Source organism: Cervus canadensis, chromosome 6 (genome assembly GCF_019320065.1).
Source record: "Cervus canadensis isolate Bull #8, Minnesota chromosome 6, ASM1932006v1, whole genome shotgun sequence".
NCBI lineage: Eukaryota > Metazoa > Chordata > Mammalia > Artiodactyla > Cervidae > Cervus > Cervus canadensis.
This window is the reverse complement of record NC_057391.1, coordinates 76,071,693-76,086,013: the sequence shown is the minus strand read 5'-3', so window position 1 is coordinate 76,086,013 and position 14,321 is coordinate 76,071,693. Positions and strand designations below refer to the sequence as shown.

The following is a 14,321-nucleotide window of genomic DNA, read 5'->3' as shown; positions in this document are numbered from 1 at the left end:
AGCCTTTGCTGCATGCCAGGGGTCTGAGAACTTTTGTCCTGGCTTAACACGGAAGCACAAGGGTCTCCAGGGACTGCTGGGAGCTCCTTTGTTTAGTGGTATTTTTTCTTTCTTTCTTTTTTTTTTTTACTGGAGTACAGTTACTTTACAATGCTGTGTTAGCTTCTGCTGCACAGCAAAGTGAATCAGCCATGAAAGGAAGTGTTAGTCTCTCAGTTGTGTCTGATTCTTTGTGACCCCATGGACTATAGCCCTCCAGGCTCATCTGTCCAGGGGATTTTCCAGGCAAGAGTACTGCCTACTCCAGGCAGTCATTCCCTTCTCCAAGGGAACTATATGTATATATATATATATATATACCCCCTCTTTTTTAGATTTCCTTCCCATTTAGGTCACAACAGGGCACTGAGTAGAGTTCCCTGAGCTATACTGTAGATTCTCATTTGTTACCTATTTTACACACAGTAGTGTATGTTAACCCCAGTCTCCCAATTCACCCCAGCCCCCCAGCCCCTTCCCCCTTGGTATCCATAAGTTTGTTCTCTACGTCTGTGTCTCTATTTCTGCTTTGTGAATACGTTCACCTGTACCATTATTCTAGATTCCACATATAAGTGATCTTATCTAATATTTGCTTTTCTCTTTCTGACTTTCTTAACTACCTTCCAATTAGACCAAATCTGACACACCCTGGGCTTGAGCAAGTTTCTGTTTCACCATCACAATTCACTGTGGGCTCACGTGGATGGTACCTGAGCACCCACAGGCTGCCCAGGTCATGCTGGGCTGGGCAAGATAGGATGCATGGGCCCAAGAATGACATCCTTTCAGAGACAGTGGTACCTGTTCATTCTTGCCACTTGGAAACAGGTCCACTCCCAGACATCCAAAGCAACTAGGAGAAACTGGTTGTTCAAACGTCCAGGTGTGGATGGGTGTGGTGTAACACCGCAGGTTTGGCTGTCCTGACTCTCTGCATATCTCATCTCCCCTTCCCTTCCTAGACCTGGGCTTCCAGTCACCACTACCAACTTCTCTGACCCAGAAAGGAGCTTCCCTCTCCATCCTGCGGGGTGAAAGAAGTTTAGGCGAGGCTCAGGAAGCACTCCAAGCCCCCAGATCCTGGGGGTAGGAGGTCCTAACAAACTCCACCCTCTTGTGGTGAATTCTACTACAACTGCCACCCAAGTTTCGATGCAGTCCAACATTCTGTGTGTCCCATGGCTTTATCTCTGGGTGACACTTGATGATCAGGCAGGGAAGTTGTAGTGAATCAGGGCTGCCCAAAGGCCAGGGCTGGACCACAGGGGCTCCAGGAGCTGTCAGTGATTCAGGCGGTGGGTCCTTCCCAGAGACTGGGTCAGAGCCTGAGTGCTTTACAGCTCTCTTGCCTCACCTATTAACATCTTCCTGGAGAGAAGCACTAAAGCTAGGATGACCATGGCATTACCATCCAAACTGGGACAGCAAAAGTGAAAGTGAAAGTCGCTCAGTTGTGTCCGACTGTTTGCGATCCCATGGACTATACAGTCCATGGAATTCTCCAGGCCAGAATACTGGATCGGGTAGCCTTTCCCTTCTCCAGGGGATCTTCCCAAGGCAGGGATCAAACCCAGGTCTCCCACATTGCAGGTGGATTCTTTACCATCTAAGCCACAAGGGAAGTCCAAGAATACTGGAGTGGGTAGCCTATCCCTTCTTCAGTGGATCTTTCAAACCCAGGAATCGAACTGGGGTCTCCGGCACTGCAGGCGGATTTTTTACTAACTGAGATATCAGGGAAACCCATAACAGCAAAAGGAGGAGTCATTAATAAATATGCACATAAAAACAACACATAAAGGGCTACTCTGGGGCTTCCCTGGTAGCTCAGTGGTGAAGAGTCTGCTTGCCAATGCAGGAGACGTGGGTTTGATCCCTAGTTCGGGAAGATCCCACATACCACGGAACAGGTCCATGTGCCATAACTATTGGGCCTGTGCTCTAGAGCCCAAGAATCACAACTATTGAGCTCACATGCTGCGACTACTGAAGCCCATGCCCCCTAGAACCCATGCTCCACAACAAGAGAGGCCACTGAAATGAGAAACCTGTGCACCACAACTAGGAGCCCTTGCTCTCAGCAACTAGAGAAAGCCCTCGCAGCAATGAAGACCCAGCACAGCCAAAAGTACACAAACAAGTGAAATTATATTTCAAAAAGGGTTAAGATGATAGCTCATCCATCCCCAGTGAGGGAATAAATCAAATAGGAGAATCCAGTTATCACCGTTTCTCACCCTCCCTTACATGATGCAAAACAAAACCATAAACCTCTCCTCACCAGAGCAGGTAAAAGGGTCCATTTCCAGTAGGGACACCAAAATGAGCAAATTATCAAACTAGGTACCCTTCGCCTACCTGAGGCTATTCCCATGGGAACAGTCAGCTCTGTCCCTTCTGTCTGTGCTGAAGTCAGAAGAAAAGCTGGTTGCTAGCCTGGATGGGAGCGGGGTTTGAGGGAGAATGGCTACATGTATATGTGCGGCTGAGTCCTTCGCTGTCCACCTGAAACTACCGTAACATCGTTAATCAGCTGTGCCCGACTCTTTGAGACCCCAAGGACTGCAGCCCGCCAGCTTCTTCTGTCCTTGGGGATTCTCCAGGCAAGAATACTGGAGTGGGTTGCCATGCCGTCCTCCAGGGGAATCTTCCTAACCCAGGGATCGAACCCAAGTCTCCCACCTTGCAGGTAGATTCTTTACCATCTGAGCCATCAGGGAAGGCCATGAACACCGGAGTGGGTAGCTACCAGGGAAGCCTGTTAATCAGCTATACCCCAATACAAAATGGTTTTGGTGTTACAAAAAATAAAAATTAAGGAAAAAAAGAAAAGAAAATCCGGCTGACAGACCTTCGGGAACAAAGTTTTTTGTTACTTATTAATAAGCCACTCCCTGGAGGTGCAATCTTCCTCCTAAGTAGGAACACGTGTGTATAAATGACCACAAGCAGGCACTTCCGTAATTCCACATTCAGCCTGCAGGGGGCAACATCTCTCTAGCAATGACTACAATGTGAGTGACTGCAGGAAACGCTTTTAATTGACCAAGGAATTAGGGTTTTGTTTTTGTAAAAAAAAAAAAAAATCGGATCAATATATTTCCAGTAAATAATTTTTACCCCTACATATTTTCACATAGAGATGTTACTCTCTATTTACAGTGCTAGGTACAGAACGAGTTTTTAACAAATAAATACTTGTGGATTGATCAGTTGTTTGAAGATAACCCAAACTTGCCTGAGGCATGGAAAGTACAGCGTGAGCCAGGAGGAAAGAAATTCGAGGTTGGTGAATATGCATGAAAAAGCACTTTCCTCTCTGGTTAATAGTTTGCCCAGGCGGGGAAGTGCATTTGAAAAACCTCTCTCCAAGAGCAAACCATTATTAACTTGATTCTTTAAAAACAAAGAATAGTAATCTCGGTTCATAAATCGTCCTCATTTCAAAGTCCATCTCGCATATATGATAGATCAATGGGTTCCAGGTTTATGCAGGTTCCTACGTGTTGAAAGCGTTTACATGGAGACTCAGGCCTTTCAGATGCATTGACTCTGAAACTCTTGCACCCCTGCTCCCCACCTAGGCTTGGAAGAGACTGGTTGAAGCCCGCCTACCACGGAGAAGGGACGGTTGAGGTTCGTTTCTCCGGCAGCCCTGACCGCAGAGCAGGGCAGCCCTCCTGGCCTTGGCTGGCCTAGCAGTAGACACGCCCGTGTTTTGAGTCAGTAACATTCCTTTCCCCACAGAGCGGGTCACAGGCCTATGCCCTGCAGCCATTTGCCCACCTCTCCGACTGGGCTCCGTTTTCCGAGCAGCACAGGATGAGCACCTTCAGTACCACCAGCATCCCTGAGCACCCTGACCCACGGGGACTCCTTTTGGGGAGAGGCTAACAGACTCAGGCAGTTTGGGACAGAAGGCCCGGATGCAGAGGATGCCGAGCAGACGTCTGTCCATGAATGAGGGACACGCAGTCCTCAGCGCCCCCTGGAGGGCAGTGTCTGCCACGACACAGGGCCAACCAATGGCTGCAAGCCTTCTTACAGGCCCAAGCCCCCATCTTCCAGGGCTCGCGGCCGCAGTTGCATGGGGTAAAGCCTCTGCAGGGAGAAGGAGGCAAGGTGATCCGAGCAGGGTCAGCTGAGAGGGAGACCTCCGGGACCCCGCTGACCGGGAGTGGATGTTGCAGGAGCCCAGCCGCCTTCCTCCACTCCCTGACTTGCTACCTGTCCTCTGGGGTAGACTTCAGCATGGCTGTTGGCCGAAGTTCCTGCCCAGGGCCCTCAGGACACAAACAGGAGGGATGTGGGGATGGGGAGGGATGTGGGGATGGGGAGGGGGGAGTCAAGTCTTCCTCGAAGGTGCTGAGGCTGCAGGTGGGTGAGTTCATCTGAGGAGGGGAGTGGGCGAGCGGTCCCACAGCCAGGGCCCAGCCTCAGGTGAGTGTGGAGACTGTGGCCGGCCACCAGCCCAGAAGTGTGCGGGGTCCCTTTCCTCTCTCCCCCACAGTGTGGTTGACGTAAGGGGCCTTGACAGAGGGTTTCAAAAGCCAAAGGAGGGCTGGGAAACCCTGGGGAAGCCAGGGTCAAGGAGGGTGGCAGAGTCACAGAGAGGTACAGGGCGCTTGACAGAGGGCCATGGGCCCTGCCCACCCCACTCCCCTAGTCAGAAAAGTCTCTCCACACTATCAGGCCCCTCCTTCACTTTACCAGGCGGCACCCAGCTTGAGCCTGCACGGGCCTGGCCTGGACACAGGGTAGGGTCTGGGGTGAGGGTGACAGGGTGGCATCCCTGTCCTCTGAGGGTGAGGCTGCCCCCCCCCCCCAGGTGGAGCTCTGGCAGAGAGGAACCGGGTGGTTAGGCCTCCCCCTGCCACCCCTCTGCCCCCAGTGAGGAAGGCCTTGGGGGGCCAGGGGAGGGGAGCCCATCACTTTCCCCCCCGGGGAAGTGCAGAGGGGGCTCCAGGCTGGGTGGCCATGATGTGGTAGATGGATTCTCGGAAGCGCTGGTCCCTGCTGAGCCGCTTGGCCACCTCCTTCAGCTCCTCCATGTTGTTGGCTTCCAGCTGGGAGGTCATGAAGGACTGGGACGGCTTCACTGGGGAGATGGTGGCCCCCGGGGCCGGCTGTGAACAGCCTTCCCTCCACTGGGACACAGCCCGGTCCCCGGCTCCCACCCCACGCCACCCCACCCCCCTGCTCCCCATCCTCCCCATGCTGGTCCCTGGGCTCCTGTGACCCTGGGGGAAGCCCAAGGCTGGGGCCACAAGGGCTCGGGGCACACTGTCTGACCTCAGGGCTGGGTCAGCCTCCCCACCTCTCCACCCTGCCTTCTTCCGGCCCATTGTCGCTGACAGCCCGTGAGCATCCCGCCCACCGGTGCCCAGGGGCTGCCACACCCACCATCGTTCCAGGAGGTGCTGGAGCGGCGCCGGTGGAAGCGGCAGCTCTTGATGCGGCGAGTGGCCGCCTTGTGGATGTACACTGAGTTCTTCATGATGACCGGCATCTTGGCCTCCAGCTCCGCGTTCCGGATGCACTCTTCAAAGAACCCTGCGGCCACAGTTCCACTGCACCCTCCCTTCCCGGCCGCCCCTCTCCTTCCCAGGATCCTGGTGGGCTCCAGAGGGAAATACCCTGACCCCATCCTTTGGGAGACCAGAGTCACCTGCTGAAGGGGGAAGAAACACAGGCTTCCCTACCCCCGCCCCAGATCCAAGAGCCAAAGGCAGCCACACACCGAGAAGATGCCGGAAGGCAGGGCGTCTGGAGAAGAAACTCCATCCACACCTATGGGTCACCCGGTGCACACCAGGCCCCAAGTGTGCACCCCGGCCCCATTCCCAGCTCCGCCGGGCCTGGACGGCCGTGCAGAGCTCTAGGGCTGGGCCGGTACCGAGGGCAGGGCTTACTCTTCAGGTGGCTCACGTCAGCCCGCATCCTCTCCTCCTTCTCCTTGTTCCGCACCTTGGAGTTGAGCCCTTGTTCCAGGCTTCGCAAGGCCCCTTCTGCCTCCCGCAGACGCCTCTCCAGGTCCATGCGGACCTTCACCTCAGCCTGAGGGCAGAGGCGAGGAGAGGGAAGTGGGTCCTAAGGGGGAAGGTGGGGTGCAGCTGCCAGCCCCTGGCCCCTGGGAAGCCTTCTCTGATCAGCCCTGGCTCAAGTGGGCTTTGTTGCCTCCGGACTTGGATGGAAGTGACCGCATTCTGCTTGGTGTCTTATGCCCTCCACCCGATGGCCCGGACTCGGCCTCTGCACTGGGCCGGTGTCTATAATGACGCCACACACTATGCAGCAGGCTTCGCCTCAGGGCGGCTGCACTGCCCACGCCTGGCTGGTCAGATTGGCAGGGATAATTCAGGAAGTTGCCTGCTGAGGGCAGGGACGTGAGGGAAGTAAGCCTCCAGGTGAGGGAGCGGGGTCCCACCCCGAGCACCAAATGCTCCCAGGGACCCAGCACCTTGAGCTCGCGCTCGGCCTGCTGCTTCTCCACCGTCAGCTCCTGCAGCGAGTTTTGCAGCGCCTGGGACTGGCTGGAGTAGAACTCCCGCTCCTCCTCCAGGGCCCTGGAGCGCTCCTCGTTCTCCTTCATCCTGCCCGCCCCCGGGAGAGGCGCTCACTCAGGGCCCCACTCGCCAAGGGGGCATCCGGTGAGAGGGCGGCCCCTGAGCAGGGAGCTGGCTAGAGAAACCCAGAGACCCTGCTTGGTGAGCCCCAGAGCTGGGCTGGGTCCTGTCCCCCCACCCCGATGGTAACAGGAGTGATGTGGTCAGTGCAGGGAGTCCTGGGTCCAGGTCTTGCTAGTTCTGTGAGCTCAGGAAGGTCCTCCAAGCTTCAGACTCCTCATCAGTAAAAAGCATCTGGGAGGACCTGTCCAGCCTGTCTGTTAGACGGTCCTAATGATTCATACCATTTCAAGTTAGCTTAGGATAGTGAAGGATTGCTTCCCACTTGCCTGGTGGGGAACCTGAGACCTAGGCAAAAGGAAGTGAGTGATCCATCAGATCACAGCCAACCAGAACCCAAGGGCCCAGGTGTCCAGTTCAAGGAGAGCTACCCCTGTGGGCTCAGGGCTTCAGGGCTCCCTCACCGCTTCTCCGCCAGGAGCTTCTCCTCCAAGAGCTGCTGCATCTTCTCCTCTATCTGCCTCAGGTTGCTATGGAGACCCCCGCTGGGAGGTGGCTGCTCGCTCTGATTGGCCAGCGTCTGCAGCTGGTTCTCATTCTCCTCCAGCATCTCCAGGGTTTTCTTCTTCTCTATGGAGAGCTCCTGGCATGAGGGAGGAAAGGGAGTGAAGCATCCTAAGTCAGGTTCTCTGTCTTCACCTGCCTTTCAATTCTGGCCAGTGAGGCCCTCCTTACTTAATCCTCAAGGGACACTTGAAATGTCTTCATTCATCCCTTGAGGTCAACTAGGATCTCCCTCCTCCCACTGAGGCAAGGCTACTCCTCCATCGAGGGAGTCAGGGAACAGCCCTGCATGGCTTCCAGGGGACCCAAAGTCCAAGGGCGCCACGAGGTTCTGGGTGCTTGTTCCTCCAGGGACAAGTGAGGGGAATGTGTTGGGCTCATGTGAAAAACACCCAACAGGAACCAGCCCAAGAGCAGACTTAGACATTCTCTCCACTTATCAGACTGGGATCTTGTACTACTCAGAAATTCTGGAGTTGAAATTACCCGTAAGAACCACCTCCTGTGATGTGGGACAGGGAAAGATAAACAAATCAAAGACGCCACTAACAAAGCCCCATCAGTCAAGGGAGAATAGAAACCTCGCAGTCTACAAGTCTTGAATTTTGTAACCATCACGGATCCCCCACGACATGCCAGGCTCACTCGAGGTACTGGACTTGGAGGGGCCTTAAGACACAGTCTACTGATGCCCACCATTTGGAAAACACAATCTCATGTGTCAAGCGCATTCACAGATGCACTAAGTGTGTGGGACCCAGAGCTCAGAGCAAATCCCTCCCCTAGAACAGTCAGGGAGGCTTGACTAAGGTGATACTCGGGCCGAGTCTTAGACGGATGAGAGCATTCTCCAGGCGGAGAAGAGGGCAGAGCACAGTCTGGGCAGAAGGAACAGTGTGGGCAAGGATGGGGAGGATGAAAGGTGTGGCTTCCTGGGAGCATGTGTGCTTAGTGGTCTGAAGTTGGGGTTGGGATATCGTTGTGCTGGGAGGGGCAGCAGGGGGAGAGGGGATAGGAGAGGAGGAGAGGCTGGGGCCGGAGTGGGCACTTGGACGTGCTAAAGTGTCTACCCTCTCTCCTTTGCACATGCCACTCCTCCTCCCTCACAACTTGTGTGGAATCAAATGGATTTTCCCTCCTGCTCAATTTCACCCCCGGAGCAGCTAAGTGAATGAGTCACAGGAAGGAAGTGGTGGGTCACCTTGCCCCCGGCCCTAATCAATCCTCTGTCTGGTGTAAAAATATAAGCACTGAAGACGGTAGATTTCTCAAGGCCATAGTCACCATAAAGGCAAACTTGAATTTGCCCTTCTGGGTCCTGCTTTGGGCCTCATGTGTCAACTAGAGTTCCCAATGGTCCACAGAGACGAGACCCTTTACATCAGCACCCCTTCATGCCCTGTTTTCCTTGCAGATAACCCTCTAGAGAAACACTGTTGGGAAAAAACTGCTTCATGTGGCCCAACCAACCAGCCTGCCTCCTTCCAGGAAACCAGCCCGCCAGGGGCCCCTCACCTCCAGGGTCTGCTGTAAGGACTCTGTGAAGTGTCTTAGCTCCTTTTTCTCTTGCTCCACGCCCTTGAGGCATCTTGCAGTCAGCTCAAGCTCCCTGTGGGGACAGAAGGCAGGGTATGGCCGTGCCCACCCCTCCCAGCCCCGGTGTGGCTTCCATCACACCTCCCTGTATGACTCAGAGGGTTCTCTGCAGGCCAACTCCTCACACGGCTGGTCCTGCCAGCAGCTGCAGGGGCCCTGGGCTGAATGAAGGAAATCCCGGCCAAGTGAGGCTGAAGTCACCTGCTCCCGGTACACATGAATCTGTCAGAGTAAATCCAGGGCCACCCGAAGGGCAGAGAGGAGAGCTAGAGAAACGAAGCCTCACTCCCTATCTTCCCAGGACAGCTCTTGCTAGAACCTATTCACCCTAACATGGGACGTGGCTGAGGCCCTTCTCTGGGGTGACACACTCCTTGCTGCTATCTTAATAAGCCTGGGTCCCCTTCCCCTTGCTTGGGATGTTTTTCCTTTCTGCCCAATTTTCAAACTCCTACCACCCCTCAAGACCCAGCTCAATTTAACGTGTTGAAGCCCACAGGCATCATAAATATATATATATATCTTAGGTAGGGAGTCTGTTCTATGCCTTTGAGCACCTGTTTGTACATTATGGGAAGTACTGTTGATATTTCCTGGGTGTGAGTCTGGTTTTCCCAACCAGATCCTCAAGGGAGGAGACTTATTTTCCATTCCAGGGTCTGGGACAAAAGTACTTCCAGGTACTTCCAGGCTATTAGCTGCTGAGTTTCCCTGAGCTTCTCCTGCCCCAAAATACATGTCCAGTGACTTTCTTTTATAGGGCTGTTACAAGAAAAATCCTTCTCGGCTATCATTGATAATCAGTAGTGGTCATGGTGGTGGTGATGATGGTGACTACAACCAAAACCACCTACAGTACCCAGAGCAGCTGTCTCCAAGTTCATCGATTGACTGCATCAGAATGACCCGGAAAACTTTTTAAAATATAGATTTCTGGGTTCTACCTTCAGCAGATTCTATTAATAATCCTCCTGTGTGTGCTGTTTAGTTGCTCAGTTGTGTCTGACTCCTTGCAACCCCATGGACTATAGTCTACCAGGCTCCTCTGTCCTTGGGATTTTTTCAGGCAAGAATACTGGAGTGGGTTGCCATTTCCTCCTCCAAGGGATCTTCCCGACCCAGGGATTGAACCTGTGTCTCCTATGTCTCCTGCATTGCAGGCAGATTCTTTACCTGCTGAGCCATGGGGGAAGCCCTAATAATCCTCTTAGATGATTATAATGTGCAACTGGGTTTGCAAACCATACACAGACAAAAAAATCCCAAGGGACAGGCATCATTGGCCAGAACGTGAAGACACTGTGCAGAAAAGACAGGGAATGTTGGTGGGGGGGGGCTCTTGGCCAGGGGCACCTCCAGACAAGCCTGTCCTGTCCACCCCGGGGTAAGGGAGGTGTGACCCAGCAGGAGGGCCTCGCTGCTGGTGGGGATGTCTGGTTGGGACCTGCCCATGCCTCACACTCCACCGGGCAGAAGTGACCCCTTGGTGTGGGGTCTACGGCTTTTTTCTAGGCCTCCCAAGGCCTGGAGCTTTGGGAGGTGGGGTCCAAACTAAGTCACTGACCAGTGAGGATCTCCTGGGGGCAGGCCTCACCAACCTGGCGGGACACACGGGCCTCACCCGTCCTAGCCTGGGCGCACTTTCCTCCCCTCACCCCCGACCCACCAGGGCACCACGGCCACCTCTTGATCTGTTCCTGCTCCATCCTCAGCTCCTGTACCACCTCCTCAAACTGCTGCTTCTCGGCCTCCAGCACCTGATTCAGGCGCTCAAGAGCCTGAAGAGAATCAGAGAGGAAGAAAAGAGTCAGAGACAGCAAAGGGGCCCTGGGGCCAGGAACCCCCACTCTCACCCAGAGGACACCCTGGGATTCAGTACCATCTGTACCAGACTCAGAATTAAGCCCTGAGGAGTCCTGATCCCACTCAGTAACACACAGTCTCAGTGAAACCAAGATCTGTGATGCGCTGGGCTCATTTACAACACCCTCAACAAAAGAATATATATACAGACATATAATTGAATCACTTTTGTTGTACGCCCAACACTAAAACAACATTATAAATCAACTATACTTCAACAAAAATTTTAACAATAAACAAACAAAACAAAACCAAAACACACTTAGCATGCTGAGGGCAGGGTTTAGAAATTATCCCAACATTAGTTCTCAGACTGGCGTGCTTGCATCCTAGGTTGCTTCGCTCATGTCAGACTCTCTGTGACCCTATGGACTATAGCCCGCGAGGTTCCTCTGTCCCTGGGATTCCCCAGGCAAGAGTACTGGAGTGGGTTGCCATGCCCTCCTCCAGGGAATCTTCCCACCCAGGGATTGAACTGGTGTCTCTTAGCCTCCTGTACTGGCAGGTGGGTTGTTTACCACCGGCACCACCTGGGAAGCCCTCTTATGAATGGATGTTTGGTAAAGAACCTGCTAATGCAGGAGATATGAGAGACATGGGTTCATTCCTGGGGTTGGGAAGCTCCCCTGGAGAAGGAAACAGCAACCCACTTCAGTATTCTTGCCTGGGAAATCCCATCGACAGAGGAGCCTGGGGGGCTACAGTCTATGGGGTTGCAAAGAGTAGGATACGACTGAGCATCTGAGCATACTACAACATACTATGTTACTTTTAGATGTCTGCTCTGCTGGGCAGCTCCTGTCACTCTCACCCTAAGATGTATTGGCTGGCCCCCAAGCCCTGGAGTGAAATGTGTGGGTGTACATTTCCATTAAAGATCTCTGGAGTGGCATCTGTTAGAAGTGACAAAGAAAAGCCATTTTCAGCCCCGAAGTCACAGAATAAAGACTTTTTTCTCAAGGCATCCAGGAAACAATGTGCTTTGGGGGCAGCTTCCCCTGGACTCATCCCCAAGGGAACAGGTGAGCCAGAAAGCCCAGGACTAGCTGGCCCAGGGAACCAGACCAGCTCCTTCAGGACTGCTGGCAAGCACAAGTGTTTTCCCAGCAAGCAGGTGCTCCCCCAGGGGTCCTGTATTCCCAGAGCTCAGTAACAGGTAGCAGTGGTGGGTACACGTCCAGCCACGGGTGATTAGAAGCATTTTGTGACAACTGTTTTGTTCCTCCACATTTTACGCTCTGGGAGGATATTATTTCTAGATGCACATTCTCTCTTATCTTATAGTTCTGAATTACGCCCTCATTTTTCATGGAGAGGCTTTGTTCTCAAGGATAATGGAAACCCCTCCTGGGAGGTGGGGGTGGCTGGCTGTAGGGGGAAATTGCCCTTGGCTTTGAGGAAAATCCGAGAAGGAATAAAACCCAAGGAAAGGGAAGAGTCCGATTCTAAACCCTATGTCCTTCACCCCTAAGCTTCTTACCCCAAAAGTTGCTATTTTTTTCCTTCTAATTGTTACTGGCATTTTGGGTGTGGCTCATAAGTGTCATCCCTGGCTGCTCACAGGGCTCTGACGCCCTCACGACACAGTGCGTGGCCACAGCCCACCTGTAAAAGTTGGGAGGCCCGTGGGTCTGGCCGAGGCCGGTGGAATGTGAACAGAAGTGCGTCCCTCCAGGCAGACACCCTTTACAGACGGCGTGACACGCTGTGTTCCCTTCCCTACCACGTCAGCCAGTGCTGCCGCTAACAGTGGAGCCTCCGAGAGCCCGGGTTTCCCCGAGTGAGGAGGCGTGGAGCAGAGCCCCACGCTGAGCCATGAGGCTGAGTGAGAAGTAGACCCTTGCTGTTCAAAAACCACTAATATTTTGGGGTTGTGTGTGATGGCAGCAGACACAGCCACATATATATAAATATATATATATATATATAAATATATACAGCCACAATATATATATAAATATATATACACATATATATAAATATATATATATACAGCCACAATATAATATAAATATACTTAAAATTTTATTCTTATAGACCTCCCTCTTTTTAATGCAAGAGGAGTTCAGAGTTACAAAAAGTTTGAAAGCCTCTATTTTCACACATTCTCAGTAGCTGACCTATGGTGTTGTGAAGGACGATAAACAGTGATGTGGCCTCAGATTCGTATTTCCTCTCTCTGGTGACCTCTACCTGCTGCGGCAGGGCTGTTACAGGCTAGAGGCATCCCTGGGCTTAGACCTGAGAAGTCACAAGGGCACTTGGCTCTTATGGGCACCTGGCTTTTGCTGCTTCAGAACAGATCAGATAGGACCTGACTGGAGGACACCCTCCCACGGGCTCAGCCTCTTGGCCTGGAGAGCCCCCTTTTCCAATACCCCAACCTGCAATTATTTCCCTTTACTTACTATTACCCTGTGATATCTTTTTATAATTGAAAATGAGAGAAAGTAAATTATGAAAACCCCATGTAAATGTCCATACTCTGCTAGTGGGAGTGTCAATAGGTACATATTTTTAAAAAGCAGTTTGGCCACATGCATCAGAAAGTCTAAAAGTTCTTGTCCTTTGAGTCAGTAATTCCACTTATAGGAATCTATCCTAGGGAAATAATTAGAAAACTAGACCAAGATTTATATACAAAGATGTTCGTTCACTGTGGCATAATTTATAATAGTGAAAACAGCCTAGATGTCCAAAAGTAGAAGATTAGTGAACATCACATATGATGAATCAGTGCTTGGTCATTAAAACTGACATTTTCAAAAAATGTTGAATGACGTGGAAAATTGCTGAAGGTATAGTGTTAATGAAGGTAAAATGAAAGTATCATGAAAAAGCCCATAAAACTGAGTATCTGATATGACCCTATTAGGTTTAAAATATATATAAGAATAATCTACAGGAACAAAGACAAAGGAAAAATGCTGAATTGACAGTAATTGTCTGTGGAGTTGTAGAGTTAAAGGTAAAACTTGTTTTCTTCTTCACGTTTTCTAAGTTTTCTACGAAGAGCATGATTTCTACCATTTCTACCATTATGGGGGAAAGGTCTATATTAAAGAGCAAAAAGAAGGAGAATCTTCTTCCTGGATGCTCACGTCTTTCCCACTTTCCATTTCATCCCAATGATTCTTAAATGATGTCCAAGTATAGCCTAAGAATGCTGATTGAAGTGGTACACACAGTCTATAAACCTGAAGCAGCTAGAAGCTCCTGTTCATGCAGCCCAAGATGACACTAGTCTGAGGCCCTCCTGCCACTGGCTGCGGTCAGCTAAGACCCACGGCAGCTAAGTCTTCATCCACCACATCATGCTCCTTCAGTGACTGTTGGACTTACTTAAGTTGCCAAAGTATGAGGTTGGAAAGAAGTCGGTAGAAAGCAGATTCCAGTTCTATGGAAAGAAGAGCTTTCAAATAATGGAACAATAATGCAAAGGACACCTCCAAAGCTGCCCGTGGCAGAATCAGGATCAACAACCATCAGGGAGGTCACCTGAGAATCTCACCTGAAAGGGAGAGGTCCTTTCCAGCTCCGAGAGTCTGAGTTCTGACTGGGAGCACTCTGCCTGAAGGGTCCTGGGCATTGATGATTTCCCGTGTGCCTGCCCACGTGCCAGGTTGAGCT

General features: G+C 51.9%; 1 protein-coding gene across 2 annotated transcripts in view; it reads right to left on the bottom strand.

The window, feature by feature from the left end:
• Positions 1-2,770: 2,770 nt before the first annotated feature.
• The window catches only part of PLEKHD1 (pleckstrin homology and coiled-coil domain containing D1), a 33,349-nt gene continuing 21,798 nt past the window's right edge, over positions 2,771-14,321 (bottom strand). For both annotated transcript variants that reach the window (XM_043472391.1, XM_043472390.1), the window contains 7 exons: positions 10,512-10,606; positions 8,748-8,841; positions 7,133-7,311; positions 6,503-6,635; positions 5,955-6,099; positions 5,446-5,595; positions 2,771-5,140 (listed from right to left, as the gene is read on the bottom strand). In XM_043472391.1, the coding sequence (XP_043328326.1) occupies positions 4,971-5,140; positions 5,446-5,595; positions 5,955-6,099; positions 6,503-6,635; positions 7,133-7,311; positions 8,748-8,841; positions 10,512-10,606 (966 nt within the window). In that variant the 3' untranslated portion in view covers positions 2,771-4,970. The remainder of the gene's footprint in view (positions 5,141-5,445; positions 5,596-5,954; positions 6,100-6,502; positions 6,636-7,132; positions 7,312-8,747; positions 8,842-10,511; positions 10,607-14,321) is intronic.